Source organism: Sebastes umbrosus, chromosome 7 (assembly GCF_015220745.1).
Source record: "Sebastes umbrosus isolate fSebUmb1 chromosome 7, fSebUmb1.pri, whole genome shotgun sequence".
Taxonomy (NCBI): domain Eukaryota; kingdom Metazoa; phylum Chordata; class Actinopteri; order Perciformes; family Sebastidae; genus Sebastes; species Sebastes umbrosus.
This window is the reverse complement of record NC_051275.1, coordinates 11,288,718-11,311,827: the sequence shown is the minus strand read 5'-3', so window position 1 is coordinate 11,311,827 and position 23,110 is coordinate 11,288,718. Positions and strand designations below refer to the sequence as shown.

General features: G+C 43.6%; 1 protein-coding gene and 21 non-coding genes across 22 annotated transcripts; 1 reads left to right on the top strand and 21 right to left on the bottom strand.

The window, feature by feature from the left end:
• The first annotated feature begins 1,481 nt into the window (after positions 1 to 1,481).
• efhd1 (EF-hand domain family, member D1) lies at positions 1,482 to 17,562 on the top strand. Its single transcript, XM_037775511.1, has 4 exons — positions 1,482 to 1,917; positions 9,253 to 9,400; positions 11,089 to 11,223; positions 12,708 to 17,562. Exons 1-4 carry the CDS (start codon positions 1,589 to 1,591, stop codon positions 12,840 to 12,842), a joined length of 747 nt encoding a protein of 248 aa, XP_037631439.1. The 5' UTR covers positions 1,482 to 1,588; the 3' UTR covers positions 12,843 to 17,562.
• A 332-nt stretch (positions 17,563 to 17,894) lies between these two features.
• Positions 17,895 to 17,968, bottom strand: trnan-guu. Its single transcript has one exon. It is a non-coding gene; the product is annotated as a tRNA-Asn (tRNA).
• A 110-nt stretch (positions 17,969 to 18,078) lies between these two features.
• On the bottom strand, positions 18,079 to 18,152 carry trnan-guu. The gene has a single exon. It is a non-coding gene; the product is annotated as a tRNA-Asn (tRNA).
• Positions 18,153 to 18,262: 110 nt separating this feature from the next.
• trnan-guu lies at positions 18,263 to 18,336 on the bottom strand. The gene has a single exon. It is a non-coding gene; the product is annotated as a tRNA-Asn (tRNA).
• A 110-nt stretch (positions 18,337 to 18,446) lies between these two features.
• trnan-guu lies at positions 18,447 to 18,520 on the bottom strand. The gene has a single exon. It is a non-coding gene; the product is annotated as a tRNA-Asn (tRNA).
• A 110-nt stretch (positions 18,521 to 18,630) lies between these two features.
• On the bottom strand, positions 18,631 to 18,704 carry trnan-guu. Its single transcript has one exon. It is a non-coding gene; the product is annotated as a tRNA-Asn (tRNA).
• A 480-nt stretch (positions 18,705 to 19,184) lies between these two features.
• trnan-guu lies at positions 19,185 to 19,258 on the bottom strand. Its single transcript has one exon. It is a non-coding gene; the product is annotated as a tRNA-Asn (tRNA).
• Positions 19,259 to 19,368: 110 nt separating this feature from the next.
• Positions 19,369 to 19,442, bottom strand: trnan-guu. The gene has a single exon. It is a non-coding gene; the product is annotated as a tRNA-Asn (tRNA).
• A 110-nt stretch (positions 19,443 to 19,552) lies between these two features.
• Positions 19,553 to 19,626, bottom strand: trnan-guu. Its single transcript has one exon. It is a non-coding gene; the product is annotated as a tRNA-Asn (tRNA).
• A 110-nt stretch (positions 19,627 to 19,736) lies between these two features.
• Positions 19,737 to 19,810, bottom strand: trnan-guu. Its single transcript has one exon. It is a non-coding gene; the product is annotated as a tRNA-Asn (tRNA).
• Positions 19,811 to 19,914: 104 nt separating this feature from the next.
• trnan-guu lies at positions 19,915 to 19,988 on the bottom strand. Its single transcript has one exon. It is a non-coding gene; the product is annotated as a tRNA-Asn (tRNA).
• Positions 19,989 to 20,283: 295 nt separating this feature from the next.
• On the bottom strand, positions 20,284 to 20,357 carry trnan-guu. The gene has a single exon. It is a non-coding gene; the product is annotated as a tRNA-Asn (tRNA).
• A 110-nt stretch (positions 20,358 to 20,467) lies between these two features.
• On the bottom strand, positions 20,468 to 20,541 carry trnan-guu. Its single transcript has one exon. It is a non-coding gene; the product is annotated as a tRNA-Asn (tRNA).
• Positions 20,542 to 20,651: 110 nt separating this feature from the next.
• On the bottom strand, positions 20,652 to 20,725 carry trnan-guu. Its single transcript has one exon. It is a non-coding gene; the product is annotated as a tRNA-Asn (tRNA).
• Positions 20,726 to 20,835: 110 nt separating this feature from the next.
• trnan-guu lies at positions 20,836 to 20,909 on the bottom strand. Its single transcript has one exon. It is a non-coding gene; the product is annotated as a tRNA-Asn (tRNA).
• Positions 20,910 to 21,019: 110 nt separating this feature from the next.
• trnan-guu lies at positions 21,020 to 21,093 on the bottom strand. Its single transcript has one exon. It is a non-coding gene; the product is annotated as a tRNA-Asn (tRNA).
• Positions 21,094 to 21,203: 110 nt separating this feature from the next.
• trnan-guu lies at positions 21,204 to 21,277 on the bottom strand. Its single transcript has one exon. It is a non-coding gene; the product is annotated as a tRNA-Asn (tRNA).
• A 294-nt stretch (positions 21,278 to 21,571) lies between these two features.
• On the bottom strand, positions 21,572 to 21,645 carry trnan-guu. Its single transcript has one exon. It is a non-coding gene; the product is annotated as a tRNA-Asn (tRNA).
• A 110-nt stretch (positions 21,646 to 21,755) lies between these two features.
• trnan-guu lies at positions 21,756 to 21,829 on the bottom strand. Its single transcript has one exon. It is a non-coding gene; the product is annotated as a tRNA-Asn (tRNA).
• A 110-nt stretch (positions 21,830 to 21,939) lies between these two features.
• trnan-guu lies at positions 21,940 to 22,013 on the bottom strand. The gene has a single exon. It is a non-coding gene; the product is annotated as a tRNA-Asn (tRNA).
• A 295-nt stretch (positions 22,014 to 22,308) lies between these two features.
• Positions 22,309 to 22,382, bottom strand: trnan-guu. Its single transcript has one exon. It is a non-coding gene; the product is annotated as a tRNA-Asn (tRNA).
• A 110-nt stretch (positions 22,383 to 22,492) lies between these two features.
• On the bottom strand, positions 22,493 to 22,566 carry trnan-guu. The gene has a single exon. It is a non-coding gene; the product is annotated as a tRNA-Asn (tRNA).
• Positions 22,567 to 23,110: the final 544 nt, after the last annotated feature.

The window sequence follows — 23,110 nt, the reverse complement described above, 5'->3', positions numbered from 1 at the left end:
CCTGGACCGCCAGAGCCACATGTCTGGCCTGTACCGACCCAGTGAACGCACCTGTCATGACGTGGAATAAAGTACAGGCTGCTCTACTTTATTTTGACCTCATCCAACAACATACACTTGATCTACACTGTACACACTGTCTATATGGTGCTGGACTAGACAGCTCAGCTGCTGTCATATTACCAGTAAGTCACAGATAATCAATCATTTGTGGAGAGCCTATGAGGTCATACTTAGGGCCCGAGCACCGACAACGTCGGGCCAGGTAAGGCCCTATTGAAACTGTAAGGATTATTCTTTTTCATGCAAATGAATCGCCTTTTTGAGGGCCTTAGCATGCTCCAAAAGTTGTTAAACTTGGCACACTTATCAGACGTGGTGAAAAATTTTATATTTTAAGGGTCTCGGGCTTGGGTGTTGCAAAATGGCTCACTAGCACCCCCTAGAAAGTTGGAAAAATTGAGCCCCTCGCTCCGGTTTCACCTATATGTATGAAATTTGGCAGACAGATGCAACATGTGGAGACACACAAAAAAGCCTCTTAGAGGTATGCCCAAAACTCAACAGGAAGTCAGCCATTTTTAATTTAATATGCGATCATTTTTGCCCATTTTTAGCGTTTTATAGGCCGCGTACTTTAACAAACTCCTCCTACAGATTTAATCAGAACGACTTGAAATTTGGTCAGGACCATCTCAAGACCTTAATGATGAAAAGTTATCAAAATGGTGAGTTTTCACAGAACGACCTGACCGTGGCATGGCGGCCATTTTGAGCCATTCACCATGAAACAGGAAGTTATTGTAACTCCACTGTACATAGTCCGATCTGCCCCAAATTTCTCAGGCATGATAAGGGTCCAGTCCTGATATGCATGCAAAAATATACTCATAGCCCCGCCCCCTTTCATTACTCATGAACCGCCTGTCGTAGAGTCTTGTGGCAGGCGTCATTGCAGTCGTCAGAGTTTCGGTTTCATTGTGCCCACGTCAATCGGCGTCCCGCCACTACCCCCAACCCAAGGGAAGGTGCGAGGGCCCGTTCATCACTGCTTGCAGCTTTAATTATTCCTGTATATTCCTGTTGCAGTGTATGTTAATGACATCAGCTGACAGGAAGTAAACATGGACCCAAGCTGTTGCCTAGCAACGCAATTCTGTTGCAATTCCATCAAAATGTGCTAAAACGGAGCGTTTCAGACAGAGGGTAAATACAGGTATATTCAGTCCGACAGTATGAGGAAAATAAAGTTTTTTTTTAACATTATAGCATGTAAACATGTTCTAGTAGAAACACAAAATACAAGTATGAACCTGAAAATGAGCACGATATGGGACCTTTAAAGCTAGGCACTGATAATGAATCTGTGACCACAGGTGTAGAAACTAAAACTAGACTCAGAACCCTCTTTGAGAGCACTACTGCATATAAGTGAAAGATGACCATCTTTTATTTTGAAATGTGTGACCGGAAGCAGTGTCGGTGGTGTGCGGTCGCTTAGCGACAGATTGGTACTAGAGACTAGAGACGGCTGTCAGGCTCCATTCCTCCTCCAGCCTCCGTCAACAGCGTGCTACTCTCCTCCACCATGGCGTCTGAAGAGCTCGCTAGGAAGCTGCAGTCTCGGCTGGCCATTACGCAGGAGACTGAGCCGAGGCCGGAGCCAGACCACAACCAGAACCAGGACCAGAACAAGAGCCCGAGCCCAGTCCCGAGCCCGGTCCGACCCAAACCGCAGCAGGAGGCCGAGGCAGCCTGCGGAGACTCGTCCTCCGAGCTGTCCGCCAAGCTGACCCGCAGGCAGGACATCAACGAGGGCACCGCTGCTCCGAGACTCACCCGCGTCTTCAACCCCCACACGGAGTTCAAGGAGTTCTCCCGCAAGCAGATCAAGGACATGGAGACCATGTTCAAACGGTAAAGGCTCTTTCTTTTGTCCTTTTTACACACACGAAGCGGCGGTCACGACATGTTTCCCCGGTAGTAGTCGTGGTTGATCGGGGCTGAGTGGAGCTGCTGATGGGATTAAGATGCTGCTGAGGCTGCAGACTGTGACCACCGAGCGGTTCTCCCGCTGCTGCTCACCGGAGGCCCACCTCACCGTCAGCGGGCTGTTAGTCCCTGTTAGTAGGCCCACTGACCATCTGATCCATCCGGTGGTGTGTCGTGATCACAACAGCAGAGCCCTGCGGGCTGGTAGACATGCCGGGGTGGCACCCATCACCTCATCATAGCACCCATCATAGCACCCATCAATCATCATAGCACCCATCACCCATCATAACACCATCACCCATCATAACACCATCACCCATCACAGCACCCATCATAACACCCATCACCCATCATAACACCCATCACCCCATCACAGCACCCATCATAACACCCATCACCTATCATAATGCCCATCAGCCATCATTACACCCATCATAACACCTATCCTCCATCATAACACCCATCACCCATCATAACACTCATCATAGCACCCATCACCCATCGTAGCACCCATCACCCATCATAACACCCATCACCTATCATAACACCCATCACCCATCATAACACCCATCATAACACCCATCACCCATCATACCACCCATCACCCATCATAACACCCATCATAACACTCATCATAGCACCCATCACCCATCATAATACCATCACTCATCATAACACCATCACCCATCATAACACCCATCACATATCATAACACCCATCACCCATCATAGCACCCATCACCCATCATAACACCCATCACCTATCATAACACCCATCACCCATCATAACACCCATCATAACACCCATCACCCATCATACCACCCATCACCCATCATAACACCCATCATAACACTCATCATAGCACCCATCACCCATCATAATACCATCACCCATCATAACACCATCACCCATCATAACACCATCACCCATCATAACACCCATCACATATCATAACACCATCACCCATCATAGCACCCATCACCCATCATAACACCCATCACCTATCATAACACCCATCACCCATCATAGCACCCATCACCCATCATAACACCCATCACCTATCATAACACCCATCATCCATCATAACACCCATCATAGCACCCATCACCCATCATACCACCCATCATACCACCCATCACCCATCATAACACCCATCACCTATCATAACACCTATCATAACACCCATCACCCATCATAACACCCATCATAGCACCCATCACCCATCATAACACCCATCATAGCACCCATCACCCATCATAACACCCATCATAACACCCACCGAAACACCCATCACCCATCATAACACCCATCATAACACCCATCATAGCACCCATCACCCATCATAAAACCCATCATAACACCCATCACCCATCATAACACCCATCATAACACCCATCATAGCACCCATCATAACACCCATCATAACACCCATCATAGCACCCATCATAACACCCATCATAACATCCACAACCGGCCAGACTGGACAGGGCAGTGGAAACAACCAAAAATATGTAGTTATCTGTCATTAGATGAAGAAATGAACCTGGAACAAGTGAATGTTTAAATGAGTAATCCATCATCAAAATAGCTGCAGCCTGATTATTATTATTTTTTAAAAATCTATTTATTAATCAACGAATCATTTCAAATTCTTTCAGAGAACAGATCTACATGAACATTTCTTGTTTTCCTTTTTGCTCATTAAATGCTTTAAGTTAAAGCTGAAGTAGGCGAGATTGGAGCAGATATGATTAAAAAAAAAAGTTAGTTTTATAAAGCGGTCGCTATATCGTGACAGTAGTACATGTAACCTGAAAAAAAGCATGTTTCTCCGGTGCTCCTAACGGCATCTGCAAGATTTCACAGACCGGAGGAAAACAAGCAGTAAGAGCTGATCTGAGGTCTGCTGTCCAGCTGCTGTCTATGAGAGCCGGCTGTCAATCACTCGCGAACTCCGACCAATCGGTCAAACTAGGCTGCGCTGATCAAATATGAATCAATATTATGTTACGTTAATGTATATTTCTCGCCTCCTATGTTTTCAGAATCATCTTGTAGTGCACGGTTTAGCCGTAAAATGAGAAAGTTTGTGACGCCGCCGTCATTGTGAAATCTGGTGAAGGAACGGCAAGTTCCGGTCACATGATCGGATCACAGCCAATAGGAACGCTCTCTCAATGAAATGACCTGTGATTGGTCAAAGTCTCCCGTCACAGGCTATATTTTTTAAAGCGTGAAAACAGAGCCATGAGGAGGTGCAGAAGTCTAGTTTTCTCTCAGAACACTTAAATTACAATATGCTGAAAGGTTATTATGGAATTTATGCCCAATGATGCCAAAAATATACTGCCTACTGCCACTTTAACCTCTATGACATAATATGACAGTATATCATATTATTATCACAGGCTGAAGATGCATGCTATAAGTTTTCGTTTGTTTGTTTGTCAACTGTTGGTGTTACAGTATTACCTAAGGGGTTAGGGTATATTACCTAGTACCTAATATTACCTCAGGATGGATCCATATTTGTGTCTTTTGGGGGTTCTGATGTTTAGAGTTTAGAGTTGTAGGATTTAGAAGTAGCATTGATTTTCAGGTGACACATTGTGAGTTGATTTGTTGTCATAAATCTGAGATGCGTGTCTCGATTAAGGATGCACCGATACCGATATCAGATTGAATATCGGGCCGATACTGACTTGTATTATTGAAGTTCAGAAGGCATCGTTGGACAGTAATGATGTGTTGAGTCTCCAGTGTGAGTAATACAAGGGAATGGTCTGATATGACTATTGATGAATATTCAGAGGAATGCATGGATGGTATTAAAGCTTTGCTATATTATATTATTTCTATAATAACCTCTCCTGGAGTAAGTCTGATGTACATGAGAGAAAAATGAGTTAGCTCTGGTGTGTGAGTGTAAAAATCTCCAGGATCATAGCCTCCATAGTCCTTCATACATGATGTTAGTGCTATGGCCATCTTTGAGAGTGAGGTAACCAACTGGGGTTTGAACCATTCAGCTGGGTGTTCATGACACAGTTTAGGTCTCCTCCAAGAATTATATAATGTGTGTCTACATTTGGTATACAGAGGATAGAGGTGTAGTCATAAATTTGGCATCATCAAAATGATGGGGCATATACACATACAAATATAACCGGTATATGAAAGAGTCTGCCGGAGACGATGATAACACGTCCATTACGATCAGGCGCTATTTTTCAGGTGTAAACTGAAGCTTTTTTTTAAATCTTCAAAGCTGTTCCTCTGCCCTGGAGTTAAATAATGTATGGAACACCTGTCGTCTACATCGCCAAACAGAAAGTCCATACTGTGGTATCTTAAGACTTTGAAAGCCTGTGGTTATATTGGATTTTGAGGTGTTATCAAAACAACAATAAGTAAGGACCGACTCTCATACAGTATGTAGTTATCTTATATATGATTAGGATTCTCGCTACGTTGTGGTACCTGTCTATCGCATGACTACTGCTTAGCTGGGATGTGTTGCTGTGGATGGTCCATGCCAGGTTCACCACTGTGGGCTGATGAATCTGCAGCTGATTAAATTTAACGTAGTATAGTCTAAACTTACAGTATGCAAAGCCTAGTAAAACATAGTCTTGTTTTATACTATCCAGACCACCATTACAGGCCAAGAGTTTAATAATCGCTATCTAAATCACTGTTTTAAAACTGATCAGAAAAATTGCAGTTCCATATTTTTACCACCTATGCTATACTGATATTGATGTGTAGTGTTGATAGTGTAGTCAGAGACAGGACCTTAATGTGGATTCACACCATACTAAATTGAAACATGTATGTTTAGCAGTCTCTGCTGTTGCCTTCATGCTGTTGGCCTTCATGCTGTGTTTTATGTACTTGATGCACAAGCTGTTCACTCTGTTGGCAGGTTCTCTTTTGTGTGTCAAATTTAAATGGTCATGCCCAGAAGGTAACCCCCAAGCTGCAAAAACGTGTGAAAGCTCTCGCAAGATTCGCTGCCCGACAACCTATCCTAACTTCAGAGAGTCGGGGTTACCTTGGCTCACCCCGGGTAACTTAGGTATAAATCCAGCAATGAACTCCGTGGGTCTGCCTTTCTCTTCACCCTCAGGGATCCCCACAATCTTGATATTATTACGTCTCGAGCACCCCACAAAGTTGTCAATCTTCGTTAGAAGCCTTTCATTTAACTTTTTCATATCTGTCAGGCACAGCTCCAGTGTCTGAATACACCGCTCGTGATCACAGCCTTGTTCCTCTGCAGCAACAGTACTTTCAGTCAGAGCCAGTTGAGTGTTCATAACAGTTTCAAATTAGTGATCTAAGTCGAAGTCGAATCGCTTATTGATTGATTCTAGAATTCTGTCGGATATCTTTTTCCACAAATGCAGCGATTCTTCCTCCGCATCAGGCCCATCATGCTCAACAGCCATGCCAGATTGTTTGGCGTGGCATGGCGTGGCATGGCGTGGCGCGTATCAGACATCTTAACTGTTTTCAAAGTTGGCATATGGGTGAAAATCACAAAGACATAATAGTAAAACTAATAATACGGCACAGTGAAAGTCCTACATTCAAATGTTTACTTCCAGTGAAGAGTGAAAGAGAGGAATTACCAGCAAAATGTACTGAAATATAGTTAACGTCAGTCCAAGGTCACGTTAAAGCTTTCAATTCTAATTTGATGCTGGATAGTTTAATGAATAATTATGCATCATATCTGAATTGTTTTTTTTACATACATATAAACAAATGCATCTAAACCACAGGCAAGATGACAAACCATGAAGGATACACAAGAAAAGAACGGGGGTTCATAAACATATAAAACCAAACAGGTCAAGGCAGTGTAGATGAACCGTAGTCCTGTAATGAGCGTTCCTGTGTGCCTGTGACCGTAATGCCTGCCTGCTTCGCTCATGGTCAGACGACAGCAGGGAAACACCCTGCTGTAGCCTGCCTCTGGCATTCCTCTGCTCCCACAAAGAACAGCTAAATGAGTCTATGGGTGCTTTGTGCTCCCGGGACTGGAATGCTGCCTGGAGAGGAAGCCCTTTCTCTGGCTCTAATCACTCCATAATGCAAATGAAGGACTAATTGTGATCACTTCCAACCTGGTTACAATTACCATGTAACTATATGCATCTTCTTTATCCCACATTTAAACCTTTTTCTACATTTTCCAACACTGAGCGTTGAGGAATCATGGCGATGTAGCAGAAGATGAGTTGTTGGTGCAGTTGTCTCGTTGCTGATACTAACAGCAGCTGTCAAAGGCACACTATAGATGAACATTGTGTGTATACTGGTACATGCAAACATGGTAACCCCATGTTTAAAGACACAACGCTATGAACTGTGGTAGGCAATGTCTGCAGAAATGTGAGAAGTGTGCATAAGGGACCCAAAAAGTCTGCAAGAGACTCCTCATGCACGTGATGACTTGAAAGTGGGACAGCCCTCGCGGACTTAGGGCGAACAATGAAATTAGGTCATTGAATGTAGGGTGGGTTTCAGTATGTGATGATGTCGTATCAGGCTGGTTGTTGACAGAGCTACATGGAGATTTTAGAGGGGCGAGGTTCTTGTGGCCTTTTCAAGAGCGGGAATGAAACAATGGCTTAGTTTCTGGCCTGAACAGAACAGTCACACACACACACACACACACAGCTGCTGAAAGCTTCTATAAATACTCGTCCTATCAAACAAGTCACTGTGGGCTTTGTTGTTGGCTCATCCAGTCAGAACAGCTGTCTCGCTGGTTGCTTGAATCTCTCACTCGTCACACTCACTCGTCAGTCGAGCTATAAAGGAAAATCTCCTACATTGTAGAGCTGCTGTCAGTGAGAGGGGGACATCCATAGAGATGAGAGGAAGAGTGAGTATTAGTCACATCATCAGCTTGGGTATTAAACCTCAGCACTTAATGAGATTTGAGGTCATCATTTATCAGTGTCCTTAAAGCCCCCTTCAGTGTATTTGGGCTTTCCTGTGATATTTCATATTCATTTGAGTCATTTCCTGTCTAAGTTAACAGGTATTTTAACAATAAAGTCATACAGAAATACACTATGTAAATATAAGAACAAGTTGTGATTAAAAGATCGGTGATCATTTTCTCATAAGTCTACAATATCATGCTTGGTATCGTTGGAAAATAGAAATTTCGAGCTTTCAAACGCATCTAAAACGCACCGCGACACAGTGTGAAACGAAGCCGTCAAACTTCACATTTTACAGTCACACTCTGGTCACACTGACACAAAACTATGTTCTTGCCAAAATTGGCAAAAGAAAACAAGGCATATGTTATTTGTTACAGTATATATACTGTATATATGTATAGATATATATATTAGGGCTGTCTATATAAAATTGCCTGCGAGGCAGACAACCATGGTAGTGCTGCTTTTTTTCACAATTGAATATTCATTTTCATATTTCAATGTGTTTTTTTTTTTTACTATTCGAATATATATTTGAATTTAGAATATTCGTTGACATCCCTAATATGTAGTATATGCATTGATTGTGTGTTATATTCTATATTCTATTCTAAATAGCTTAATCTTAACAAATGATGAATTTATCTTTATATTTAGGTCTATCAAAAAAAACTAAAGGATATTTTTATTGTCATTCCAGAACATGTTGTAGGCCTACAAGAAAGGGAATAAAATGAGGTACTCAGAAAAATTAATTAATTAATGAATAGCATATTAAATAGCCTAATATTGCAAGATATATTGCCAAGACAACTTAAATATAAACTTATATTATACAAAAGTTTAAATGACTCCGCTCTGCTGTGAAACATGTTGATATTCTTCAAAATCAAGTGATAAAAAAAAAAGTCTTGTTGTCTTCTACCCAGCTCATAATCATCACAGAAGAAATAGAGGAAAGATTATATGCACTGCTGTTGTTTTTCATCAGAGCTGCTTGTTAATTGGTAGATTCTTGGATTGGGTCCCTAAAAGAAACCAACTAATAACCAAATGTACATCAGGTTTAGGTAGGTTTTCATGGGATCAGGGCCTGGGTTTTGGTGCCAATTGGAGGTCTCCAAAAATTTACATCAGCCTCCAAAACAATACGTAACCGTAAATATAACACTTACAGGGTTTTGTTGCAGGGACAGAAGAACATGGAAACATAATCACTGTATGAGTTAACACTGTGCTGTGTTGGCTGTCATCATGCTGGACCTAACACTGTGTGGGTTTTTTTGGTTTGTAGGTATGACACTGGTAAAGACGGCTTCATCGACCTGATGGAGCTGAAGCTGATGATGGAGAAGCTGGGAGCTCCACAAACCCACCTGGGCCTCAAGAACATGATCAAAGAGGTGGATGAAGACTTCGATGGCAAGCTGAGCTTCAGAGAGGTGAGCGTGTGACTTCAGTGTGTCCAGTTATACCTAGTTCACACTACACCAGGCAAATCAGCATTGGCTCGCACATCGGCGCTATGTGTGAACTGTTAAAAGACACGAGCCAAGAGGCTCGCCAATGCATGGCAGACGCATCCCAGACACATCTCAGATATCTATCATGCTAAATATCTGGACCTGTCGCGGGGCTGCAGCCAATGAGAGTGCAAGGCACAGGGGAAACCTGGGGGAGGAGGGGTCGCCTGTGACTGTGTGTGCTGTGTTGCATTTGCAACACAGACTAAATTTGTTGTTGCCCCTAGAGGAAAACAGATAAATAGTAAAGACGTGCAAAAACATTTGTGAACACGTGCCAACGACAAAATCAACAAGCATGACTACGCACATGGTATTAAGTAATTTACCGTTTATTTCTCGCGTGTTTTGATGACAAAACGTAGTTTGGAGACCTCAAAAAGGGGATTCCTCTCGGTGAAAGATCTTGTATTGTGTGACCTCCTGTCGCCGGTCAGTCGTGTAGTCATGAACAGTACAGTGGTCAGCAATTTATCTAAAAAGGCTCACCTAAAAAAATCCATATCAGTTAAAGTGTATGCTATATTTAGAATATTTTCCGACAGAGACCCTAGCTGAAAGTGAACAGAGATCGGCTGGTCTGAAGAGAGCAGAGATAAGTTTCACTTCCAGTTCAGTTCCCGGTCTGAAAGGGCTGAAGGCAAGAGAAAGTGGTGAAAATATTCTAAGTATAGCGTACACTTTAACGGATACTTAAAACTGAAGTAGGCGAGATTGGAGCAGATATGATTATAAGAAAGTTATTTTTATAAAACGGTCGCTATATCCTGACAGTAGTGCATGAGACAGGTAATCTCAGAAAAATCATGTGTCCTCCGGTGCTCCTAACGGCATCTGCCAGATTTCACAGACCGGAGGAAAACAACCAATCAGAGCTGATCTGGAGTCTGCCGTCCAGCTTCCATCTGTTCGAGCCGGCTGTCAATCACTCGGAAAGTCCGATCAAACGGTCAAGCTAGGCAGCGCTGATCAAATATGAAACAATAGTTTGTTACAGTAAGGCCTATTTCTCTCCTCAAATGTTCTCAGAAACATCTTGTAGTGTACTGTTTAGCTGTAAAATGAGAGTTTGTGACGGAGCAGCCATGTTGAGATCAGTTGAGGAAATACCAAGAACCGCCCACCAGCCGGAGCACAGCCAATAGGAACGCTCTCTCTCTCAATGAAATGACCTAGATTTTTTAAAGCCTGAAAACAGAGCCATGAGGAGGAGCAGAAGTCTAGTTTTCTCTCAGAACACTTGAATTACAATATGCTGAAAGGTTATTCTGGGATTTTTGCCCAATGATGCCAAAAAGTGTTGCCTACTGCAGCTTTAAATGGATACTGTTTGCATGGTATTGTATCAGAAACAAAAAAACTAAAAAAAAACATAGAATTGAAGCTTAACTTCTCCTCATCCATCGCTTGACCTTGGACTTTGATGAGCTTCTCCCTCTGCGGTGGCTCATCAAAAAAATGGTTGCCCTGCGGATGTAGACTAGAATAGAGGTGGGAAATCGTGCCTTGTCAATGGGTGTGGAGACGGGCAAACTGAGGTGACCTACACAATTTGTCACATAAACACAGCAAGACTTCTTTACTAAATGTAACTCAACTCCCTGCAGTTCCTGTTGATCTTCCGGAGAGCAGCAGCCGGCGAGCTGCAGGAGGAGAGTGGTCTGATGGCTCTGGCCAGGCTGTCCGAGATCAACGTCTCCACTGAGGGGGTGATGGGGGCCAAGGACTTCTTTGAAGCCAAGGTACTCTATGTCTGTACTGTATATAAGGGTGCTCCAGTCTGTAATAATAATAATAATAGATTGGACTTATATAGCGCCTTTCAAAAAACCCAAGGACGCTTTACAAAGAGGGTACTCAAAATCATACTAATAAATAAAACCGAGGAAAACTGTAGCTCCCTTTTCACCACAACAGTCCGGAAGACAAAGCTCTCGATTCACCGGTCCATCCACGTTCCAACCCTCACCTATGGTCATGAGCTTTGGGTAATGACCGAAAGAATGAGATCATGGATACAAGCGGCCAAAATGAGTTTTCCTCCGTAGGGTGGCTAGGCTCAGCCTTAGAGATAGGGTGAGGAGCTTAGACATCCGGAGGGAGAAGAGACGCTGCTCATTTGCGTCAAAAGGGGCCAGCTGAGGTGGTTCGGGCATCTGATCAGGATGCCTCCTGGACACCTCCCTTTGGAGGTTTTCTGGGCACGTCCAACTGGTAAGAGGCCCCGGGTTAGACCCAGAACACGCTGAAGAGATGGGTGGGATGAAGTGCAAGGGTGGAGAAGGTTGGTTAGGTACTGGGGGGCAAGGGCATGGAAAGATTTGTATGTGAGAAGGAGGAGTTTATAGGTGATGCAGGACTTGATTGGAAGCCAGTGAAGATGGATGAGAGTAGGGGGGATGTGCTGCCAGGGCCTAGTGCAGGTGAGAACCCAGGCATCCAAGTTCTGAACATACTGGAGCCTGTCCAGGGCTTTGCTGGGTACCCCGGACAAGACTCCATTACATAGTAGTCCAGACGGGAGGTGATGAAGGCGTGGATGAGGGTCTCTGCCACGGAGTCGGAGAGTGACGGCCGGAGTCGAGAAATGTTTTTGAGGTGGTAGAAGGTGGATTTTGTGACAGATTTGATGTGTGACTGAAATGAGAGGGTGGAGTCCACGGATGACGCCTAGGTTGCGGACCTCGGAGGATGGGCAGATGGAGCTGCCATCCATGTCTAGGAGGAGATCTCCAACCTTTCGGAGCAGGCTTGGTGCTGAGGTAGAGCTGTGTGTCGTCGGCGTAGGATTGGAAACTGAGACCATGGTGGCGGATGATCTGACCGAGGGGGAGCATATAGATGTTGAAGAGGAGGGGTCCAAGCACAGAACCTCGAGGCATGCCTTGGTTGACTGATGGAGATGAACTGTTTTCTGTTGGAGCAATCTGATTGAAACCAGGAGAGAGCTGTGATGGTCGGAGAGGGCTAGCTCCAGGCATGGTTGTCAACACAGATGAGAGCACCATATTAATAATTGTTGTTATAATTATCAAGGCTATCGTTAATATCGGTCTACTGCGACATCCCTACTCCCAAACCACTGCACAACCCTGCAACGAATTGCCGCAACACCTGATCTGATGTGAATGCAGCCTCAGATGAAACAGAGGAAGCAGCCATGCAGGGCTGCTCGGGGATGATTTGTGTTGATGGGAATAAACACTGTCCTTCTGTTTGTTACCAGATGCAGGCTCTGTCTGTGGGCAGCAAGTTTGAGGCTGAGATTCGAGAGGAAAAAGAAGAACGCAAGAGACAGGACGAGGATAAAAAACAGAGACAAGCCGCCTTCAAGCAGCTGCAGTCGACCTTCTGCTCCTGACCCTCCACAGGAGGCAGATAGCTATCCTGACATGCACAGTCAGTGCCACTGAGATTTTAGAAAACGCTTCTCATTCCACCTACACTTTAATCAGTGGCATTGCTCAGAAAACAGCAAGATGCATTAAAGTAAATACTCACTAAAATACTTGAAAATACCTCATAACACGTCACAGGCGAAGTTTATTCATTCCAGACTTCCGCAGCCGTTCCACAGAAAACAACAAGGCAAAAACCCGACTTCAGATGTGTCAGGAAATATTCATTGCAATATCATAGATTTATCGTGCAGTTCTGTGGAATTTGTCTTTGTGTCCCTCCGTACAAGAACTGGAAGTTTTCACCGCGAGGGAATATTACATGTTTAGGTAACGTTAAGCTGTACTCACCATGTCCTGTTCATGTTGTTAGTTGTTGTTTGTGTCATATGGTCTTATGATCCTCACCTTGTTAACATTGTTACAATGGACACCTACTACAACCTGCAATGTAATAGAAATAGTACAGTAATAGATAATAATATGAAAAACCGTATCATTATAGTAGTATAATAATAATAATAATAATAATAATACGATTAACATCACATAGTGTGGAACCATCTGTTGGTGGAGTAGTATACCGTCTGTAGATTGAAACAGTCTTGAGCAGCTTTTGATAATGATTTGATCCACAAAAGGTTCACTCCCTGGTTCTGATATTTTGCCCCAAACCCCCATGACCACTAAAACTCAACTGTGAACTGTTTCAGAATCAGGGAGGTTATCTTTAAAGGGATAGTTCAACAGTTTGGGAAATGGATTTATTTGCTTTCTTTCTGAGAGTGAGAAGATGAGACTGATACTAGTCTCATATTTGTGTCTTAAGTACAGAGCTGGAGTCAGGACGTAGTTAGCCTAGCTTAGCATAAAGACTGGAAGCAGGGGGAAACAGCTAGCCAGACAACACCTCTAAAGCTCAGTAATACTCACTTGTATCTCGTTTGTTCAATCCATACACTAACAGAGATTTTAAATTGACAGTTTGTGATTTTAGTTTCACTTACGTGCTGGAACTTTCTTGATGAACAATAGTTTCATACCTGTAGTTTCAAAGCACGCAACTCCCCCTAAAACCACAACCTTTTATTTTCACATTTCTGTTTGTGTACAGATGAAATTAATATAGATATAATAATATATAACATGTTAATCAGTGAGCTTTAGAGGGTTTGGTAGTGGAATGTTTTTACATTGGACAGAGTCTTTATGCGAAGCTTGGTTAACCAATATCCTGACTCCAGCTCACTACATCTCACTCTAAGAAAGAAAGCAAATAAACCTATTTTCCAAAATGTTAAACATTTCTCTTTAAATGATTATTTTGTGTCTAAACCAAGATCAACAACAGCAGACTGAATTCCAACTGCATTAGTAAAAGCACACGTTAAGGTTTAAGCATGTTTACCTGTGGTTCAAGGGTTCCTCAAGCTCGGCTTGTGATTCTGTTTTTAGGATCTAAATTCTCATGATTCCATTATTGTACAGTTGACAAGTGTCAACGAACGTCATGCGAATTTGAGTATGGTGTAGTTTAATATTCTGTTTTCACGAGCATGCAATGCATGCAGTGCAAGTGTTATCTAGGCTAGATATCCTCTTAAGCCCGACAGACCCGGAACTAGGTCGAAATGGGTCGTACCCTGTGGTGTAGTCACAAAAAAGTCTCAATGGAAGATATGCATGTTTTGAAAACCTGAAGTATTCAGCTTTCAGAATCTGTAAACCAACTGTATGTTGTCCAAACAATGTCTTATTACAAAGTATTTTAACAATAAAGTCATACAGAAATACGTCATGTAAATATAAGAACAAGTTGTGATCAAAAGATCGGTGATCATTTTCTCATAAGTCTACAATATCATGCTTGGTATCGTTGGAAAATAGAAATTCCGAGCTTTCCAACGCACCTAAAACACAAAACAAAGCCGTCAAACTTTACATTTTACAGTCACATTAACATAAATCTATGTGAAAGTATTTCACCAAGGCATATGTTATTTTAGCCCAAAATGGCAGATTTGAGTTACTTACATACACACGATCATAAAACACCAGAGAGCCAGAATGATCGGCTGTGAGACGAGCCAGGCGCCATCTTGGGTCAAGAGTCTAGTTTGGTTTCAGGGGAGTTTTTGCTCGATTCAGCCACCAGATGGTGACGGACACCAACAAACTAACATCATTCTCTTCCTCTGGTTCTGAAGGATAGAATATACCTTTAATTCTGCATTAATCTGCTCTATAGCATGGTTGTCTTTGGTCATATATGAATTTTGATCAGTATTCATTGTGTTTATTACTATTTCAGTGTTTTTGGGATATTTATGTTATTTGTAACATGGTTATATGGAAATATATAGTGTTTGAAGTAAAACTCCCAGTAAACAGACAACATGGCCAAAACATGGAGAGCGCCTGAATATATCTTCATGAATTGAATCATAAATGATATATTTTTGTGTATTTTCATTAAAATGTACAGTTCCGGTTGTAGTAGAATAGATAAAGGATAAAAATCTAAATTTTTCCTTTGGTGCATCTCCATGGTAATATAGTTTATTTTACTAAGAATGGATTCTTATTCCCAGATATATGCATCTAAGCCTTATGGTTTAGGAGCTAGTCCTGATTCATTTTGGGCAGTTATTTAAGGTGTTTTTTCCGAGGCATAGGGTAATGGGCTTAACAGGATATTCTTATATATGTTTAAATCAATGGAGCTTATTTTTCATGTAAAATATATCAGTATTAAATGTCTCCTGCAACCCTGTATGCATAACAAGTGACTGAAGCGGGGTCCCAGCCTTAAGGTTGAGAGTCTGGGGGAAATAGCAGTCATGCTTCTTGTGGTTTAACTCTAAAACAGAGTAGTCAATGATCCTCCGTCTGTTTTGTAAGTGACATCTTTTTAAGTGTGGGGCTGACTGGAATCGTTCTCCATCAATCTGCTTTAGTCTGTGTGGATCCACAACACTACATGAATGGTCAGCATTGTTTGAATCATTTATTTAAAGCAGACACTTTGATGGGTTACACACTGTGACGTAAGAATTTGTTTTTAGTTGTAGTCTAATTCAAAGCATATGTGGGTTTGAAAAAGGAACACCAGTGATTCCGTATTGCACTTTCATAAAGTTGAGGAACTTGCAAGAGACCGATTTAAAAGACTTGTCAAAACTCCCTAAACACAGGATCCAACATTCCCCACAATACAATGCTTGATATCATCTTTGATAAGACAGAGCCTCTCCCTGGGTAAATGCCCAGATCTGTTGAACTCCACGACCCCCTGTTGTACCGCAGGATTATGAATTTATAGTCTACAAGCCTGATGACATCATTATGAAGTCATCAGGTTTAACTAAGCTCCTCCAGGCCTTCAGAAGATATTATACAACTGTTCACAGGCTAAAGAGTACTAACCTACTACTGTGTAAAATCAGTCATTCATATGCCTACCATGTGCTTAATCTGTCCACTATCCACTCCAGTTCTAATCTCTATAAACAGATTCTGCATTCACATGTAGAATCTGTAGTAACGGGGGACAAGATTTTGGTACCAGAAGAGTTCTGGTTTCCATTTATAGTCCAAGTAGTATTGAGCAATCACGTTCGAGTAGGCTTAAACAGTCCATGTGGAGAACAAAAGAGACTGAACGCATTGGCTGAAATGCATATGGGAACCCACCGGCTATCGTCTGACGATGGTTTAGCTTTCTTATTGGTTTAAAATAAGCTTGTTAACTGGCTACTTATGAAACAATCTGGTCGTACACGTCGTCTCTCCAACTCCAGTCTTGCATCTCCAGTTGCTAATGGACTGTAAGCAATGAGCAGCGCACGGAAAAGGTAATCCGGATATCCGCTGTCGACAACAGAACCCCAGAAATACAGCTCATCCGTCATCAGAGCGATAGCCGATAGGTTCCAAGATTGTTCCAGTTCTGCATCTGTGACTCAAAACTTTCCCTACCTTAATTATGTAAGCAATATCCCATTTCAAAGTTCTTTAAATGAGGACCAGAACCTTTACTGAAAATGTAGTCCACTCTCCTCATCAAGAAAACCTATACACCACTCTGGGTACTGTGCTGGGTTTCTTTCTTGGCATTAGGCTGCAAACTTCAGAAGGACAGTACCACAAATATACACCACATCTGCAATATGCCAAACCCAAAAAATGTGTAAAGATAGCATATCTTTGTCCAGAATCTGTTCTATCCTACACCTGACTGCTACAAATGTCAGCGCTTGTCAGCTTTGGGACTATACAGTAGTATATATAAACACAAACATACAAAAGGAATCACTGGTCCTAAAAACCTGAAATGTTGACCTAAGCAGTGCTTATTGTTAAGTGCAGTTCGTGTATCCGGCCCTTTATTTTCTCTGTTGTAATATATTTAAGTTGTAGCATGTTCAAGTTGTCATTTAACCAAACTACTGTACGTATTACACACCTTCTTTGGAATTTGTTGTGGAAATTGACAATGTATTTTTTCACGAATAAAATAGTATATATTGTTATTTGTTTTAGCAGAGACTTGTAAGTTGCCAAATATGAAAAAGGTCAGTGAAATATATATTTTTTGGGCACTTCTTGTGTTGTTATAGTCCCTGTCAGAATGGAAGTTTGACTTGATTGCAATAAAGGATAAATAAAACTGATATTAAGAAATACTGAATCCATGTCATTACTCATGAAGGTGGCTTGGTAGCATTATTGGGAAATCATACATACTGTACATACTAGGACTGGGTATCGGTACTCGATACCTTTAAGGTAAGTAAGATTAATTAGCTGACAGGTGAGCAAAGAAAGCCACAAAAACAAATGAGATTGACATCACAGTTCCCTTTAGTATGATAGCTAACGCGCTAACCAATTGCGCCACAGAGACTCATATGGCAGGCTGCTTAGGGGGCGTGGCCTAGTTCTTCAGCCCAACCGAATTGCACTTGTAAATTTATCAGCCAAATGCGCTAACCAATTGGATATATAAGCACAAACGTCCCTGGGTGGGCTTGAACCACCAACCTTTCGGTTAACAGCCGAACGCGCTAACCAATTGCGCCACAGAGACTCATATGGAATGCTGCTTAGGGGGCGTGGCCTAGTTCTTCAGCCCAACCGAATTGCAATTGCAAATTTAACAGCCGAATGCGCTAACCAATTGGATATATAAGCACAAAACGTCCCTGGGTGGGCTTGAACCACCAACCTTTCGGTTAACAGCCGAACGCGCTAACCAATTGCGCCACAGAGACTCATATGGAATGTTGCTTAGGGGGCGTGGCCTAGTTCTTCAGCCCAACCGAATTGCACTTGCAAATTTAACAGCCGAATGCGCTAACCAATTGGATATATAAGCACAAAACGTCCCTGGGTGGGCTTGAACCACCAACCTTTCGGTTAACAGCCGAACGCGCTAACCAATTGCGCCACAGAGACTCATATGGAATGCTGCTTAGGGGGCGTGGCCTAGTTCTTCAGCCCAACCGAATTGCAATTGCAAATTTAACAGCCGAACGCGCTAACCAATTGGATATATAAGCACAAAACGTCCCTGGGTGGGCTTGATCCACCAACCTTTCGGTTAACAGCCGAACGCGCTAACCAATTGCGCCACAGAGACTCATATGGAAGGCTGCTTAGGGGGCGTGGCCTAGTTCTTCAGCCCAACCGAATTGCACTTGCAAATTTAACAGCCGAACACGCTAACCAATTGGATATATAAGCACAAAACGTCCCTGGGTGGGCTTGAACCACCAACCTTTCGGTTAACAGCCGAACGCGCTAACCAATTGCGCCACAGAGACTCATATTGAAGGTTGCTTAGGGGGCGTGGCCTAGTTCTACAGCCCAACCGAATTGCAATTGCAAATTTAACAGCCGAACGCGCTAACCAATTGGATATATAATTACAAAACGTCCCTGGGTGGGCAGTAAACCACCAGTCTTTCGGTTAACAGTCGAACGCGCTAACCAATTGCGCCACAGAGACTCATATTGAAGGTTGCTTAGGGGGCGTGGCCTAGTTCTTCAGCCCAACCGAATTGCAATTGCAAATTTAACAGCCGAACGCGCTAACCAATTGGATATATAAGTACAAAACGTCCCTGGGTGGGCAGTAAACCGCTAACCTTTCGGTTAACAGCCGAACGCGCTAACCAATTGCGCCACAGAGACTCATATGGCATGTTGCTTAGGGGGCGTGGCCTAGTTCTTCAGCCCAACCGAATTGCAATTGCAAATTCAACAGCCGAATGCGCTAACCAATTGGATATATAAGCACAAAACGTCCCTGGGTGGGCTTGAACCACCAACCTTTCGGTTAACAGCCGAACGCGCTAACCAATTGCGCCACAGAGACTCATATGGAATGTTGCTTAGGGGGCGTGGCCTAGTTCTTCAGCCCAACCGAATTGCACTTGCAAATTTAACAGCCGAATGCGCTAACCAATTGGATATATAAGCACAAAACGTCCCTGGGTGGGCTTGAACCACCAACCTTTCGGTTAACAGCCGAACGCGCTAACCAATTGCGCCACAGAGACTCACATGGAAGGCTGCTTAGGGGGCGTGGCCTAGTTCTTCAGCCCAACCGAATTGCAATTGCAAATTTAACAGCCGAACGCGCTAACCAATTGGATATATAAGCACAAAACGTCCCTGGGTGGGCTTGAACCACCAACCTTTCGGTTAACAGCCGAACGCGCTAACCAATTGCGCCACAGAGACTCACATGGAAGGCTGCTTAGGGGGCGTGGCCTAGTTCTTCAGCCCAACCGAATTGCAATTGCAAATTTAACAGCCGAACGCGCTAACCAATTGGATATATAAGCACAAAACGTCCCTGGGTGGGCTTGAACCACCAACCTTTCGGTTAACAGCCGAACGCGCTAACCAATTGCGCCACAGAGACTCATATGGAAGGCTGCTTAGGGGGCGTGGCCTAGTTCTTCAGCCCAACCGAATTGCAAATTTAACAGCCGAACGCGCTAACCAATTGGATATATAAGCACAAAACGTCCCTGGGTGGGCTTGAACCACCAACCTTTCGGTTAACAGCCGAACGCGCTAACCAATTGCGCCACAGAGACTCATATTGAAGGTTGCTTAGGGGGCGTGGCCTAGTTCTTCAGCCCAACCGAATTGCAATTGCAAATTTAACAGCCGAATGCGCTAACCAATTGGATATATAAGTACAAAACGTCCCTGGGTGGGCAGTAAACCGCCAACCTTTCGGTTAACAGCCGAACGCGCTAACCAATTGCGCCACAGAGACTCATATGGCATGTTGCTTAGGGGGCGTGGCCTAGTTCTTCAGCCCAACCGAATTGCACTTGCAAATTTAACAGCCGAACGCGCTAACCAATTGGATATATAAGCACAAAACGTCCCTGGGTGGGCTTGAACCACCAACCTTTCGGTTAACAGCCGAACGCGCTAACCAATTGCGCCACAGAGACTCATATGGCAGGCTGCTTAGGGGGCGTGGCCTAGATCTTCAGCCCAACCGAATTGCAATTGCAAATTTAACAGCCGAACGCGCTAACCAATTGGATATATAAGCACAAAACGTCCCTGGGTGGGCTTGAACCACCAACCTTTCGGTTAACAGCCTAACGCGCTAACCAATTGCGCCACAGAGACTCATATGGCAGGCTGCTTAGGGGGCGTGGCCTAGATCTTCAGCCCAACCGAATTGCAATTGCAAATTTAACAGCCGAACGCGCTAACCAATTGGATATATAAGCACAAAACGTCCCTGGGTGGGCTTGAACCACCAACCTTTCGGTTAACAGCCGAACGCGCTAACCAATTGCGCCACAGAGACTCATATGGCATGTTGCTTAGGGGGCGTGGCCTAGTTCTTCAGCCCAACCGAATTGCACTTGCAAATTTAACAGCCGAACGCGCTAACCAATTGGATATATAAGCACAAAACGTCCCTGGGTGGGCTTGAACCACCAACCTTTCGGTTAACAGCCGAACGCGCTAACCAATTGCGCCACAGAGACTCATATTGAAGGTTGCTTAGGGGGCGTGGCCTAGTTCTTCAGCCCAACCGAATTGCAATTGCAAATTTAACAGCCGAACGCGCTAACCAATTGGATATATAAGCACAAAACGTCCCTGGGTGGGCTTGAACCACCAACCTTTCGGTTAACAGCCGAACGCGCTAACCAATTGCGCCACAGAGACTCATATGACATGTTGCTTAGGGGGCGTGGCCTAGTTCTTCAGCCCAACCGAATTGCACTTGCAAATTTAACAGCCGAACGCGCTAACCAATTGGATATATAAGCACAAAACGTCCCTGGGTGGGCTTGAACCACCAACCTTTCGGTTAACAGCCGAACGCGCTAACCAATTGCGCCACAGAGACTCATATTGAAGGTTGCTTAGGGGGCGTGGCCTAGTTCTTCAGCCCAACCGAATTGCAATTGCAAATTTAACAGCCGAACGCGCTAACCAATTGGATATATAAGTACAAAACGTCCCTGGGTGGGCAGTAAACCGCCAACCTTTCGGTTAACAGCCGAACGCGCTAACCAATTGCGCCACAGAGACTCATATGGCATGTTGCTTAGGGGGCGTGGCCTAGTTCTTCAGCCCAACCGAATTGCACTTTAAATTTAACAGCTGAACGCGCTAACCAATTGGATATATAAGCACAAAACGTCCCTGGGTGGGCTTGAACCACCAACCTTTCGGTTAACAGCCGAACGCGCTAACCAATTGCGCCACAGAGACTCATATGGCAGGCTGCTTAGGGGGCGTGGCCTAGATCTTCAGCCCAACCGAATTGCAATTGCAAATTTAACAGCCGAACGCGCTAACCAATTGGATATATAAGCACAAAACGTCCCTGGGTGGGCTTGAACCACCAACCTTTCGGTTAACAGCCGAACGCGCTAACCAATTGCGCCACAGAGACTCATATGGCATGTTGCTTAGGGGGCGTGGCCTAGTTCTTCAGCCCAACCGAATTGCACTTGCAAATTTAACAGCCGAACGCGCTAACCAATTGGATATATAAGCACAAAACGTCCCTGGGTGGGCTTGAACCACCAACCTTTCGGTTAACAGCCGAACGCGCTAACCAATTGCGCCACAGAGACTCATATTGAAGGTTGCTTAGGGGGCGTGGCCTAGTTCTTCAGCCCAACCGAATTGCAATTGCAAATTTAACAGCCGAACGCGCTAACCAATTGGATATATAAGTACAAAACGTCCCTGGGTGGGCAGTAAACCGCCAACCTTTCGGTTAACAGCCGAACGCGCTAACCAATTGCGCCACAGAGACTAATATGGCAGGCTGCTTAGGGGGCATGGCCTAGATCTTCAGCCCAACCGAATTGCAATTGCAAATTTAACAGCCGAACGCGCTAACCAATTGGATATATAAGCACAAAACGTTCCTGGGTGGGCTTGAACCACCAACCTTTCGGTTAACAGCCGAACGCGCTAACCAATTGCGCCACAGAGACTCATATTGAAGGTTGCTTAGGGGGCGTGGCCTAGTTCTTCAGCCCAACCGAATTGAAATTGCAAATTTAACAGCCGAACGCGCTAACCAATTGGATATATAAGCACAAAACGTCCCTGGGTGGGCTTGAACCACCAACCTTTCGGTTAACAGCCGAACGCGCTAACCAATTGCGCCACAGAGACTCATATGGCATGTTGCTTAGGGGGCGTGGCCTAGTTCTTCAGCCCAACCGAATTGCACTTGCAAATTTATCAGCCGAACGCGCTAACCAATTGGATATACAGTATATATATTTTATATATGATATATATATATATTTATATATATTAATATTTTTGTTTTATTTATTGTTATTCAATTACGGAGTATTAGGGCCACATTGAGGGGGAAAAAAATCTGAGATTTTGAGAATAAAGTTATAACTTTACGAGATAAAAAAGTCATTTCCTCCTCCACCAAAGGGTCAGTTTTCCCATCAGGTCCGTTTTTTCAGAATAAACTCAGTTTCTTGCACAATCTTTTCAAGGTCCTTCTGATACTGATGATAATGTGGTGCTGATGTGCCAAAAGATGAAGTATTTGGTTATTTGTGAAACCTAAACTAAAGTATAACTTCACAAGATGCTCCACGTTCCTCATTTTCACACTATTTCCCCTCTAAACTAACACGTACAATTACTACTTTATAATATTATGACTTTATTCTCATAATATTATGACTTTATT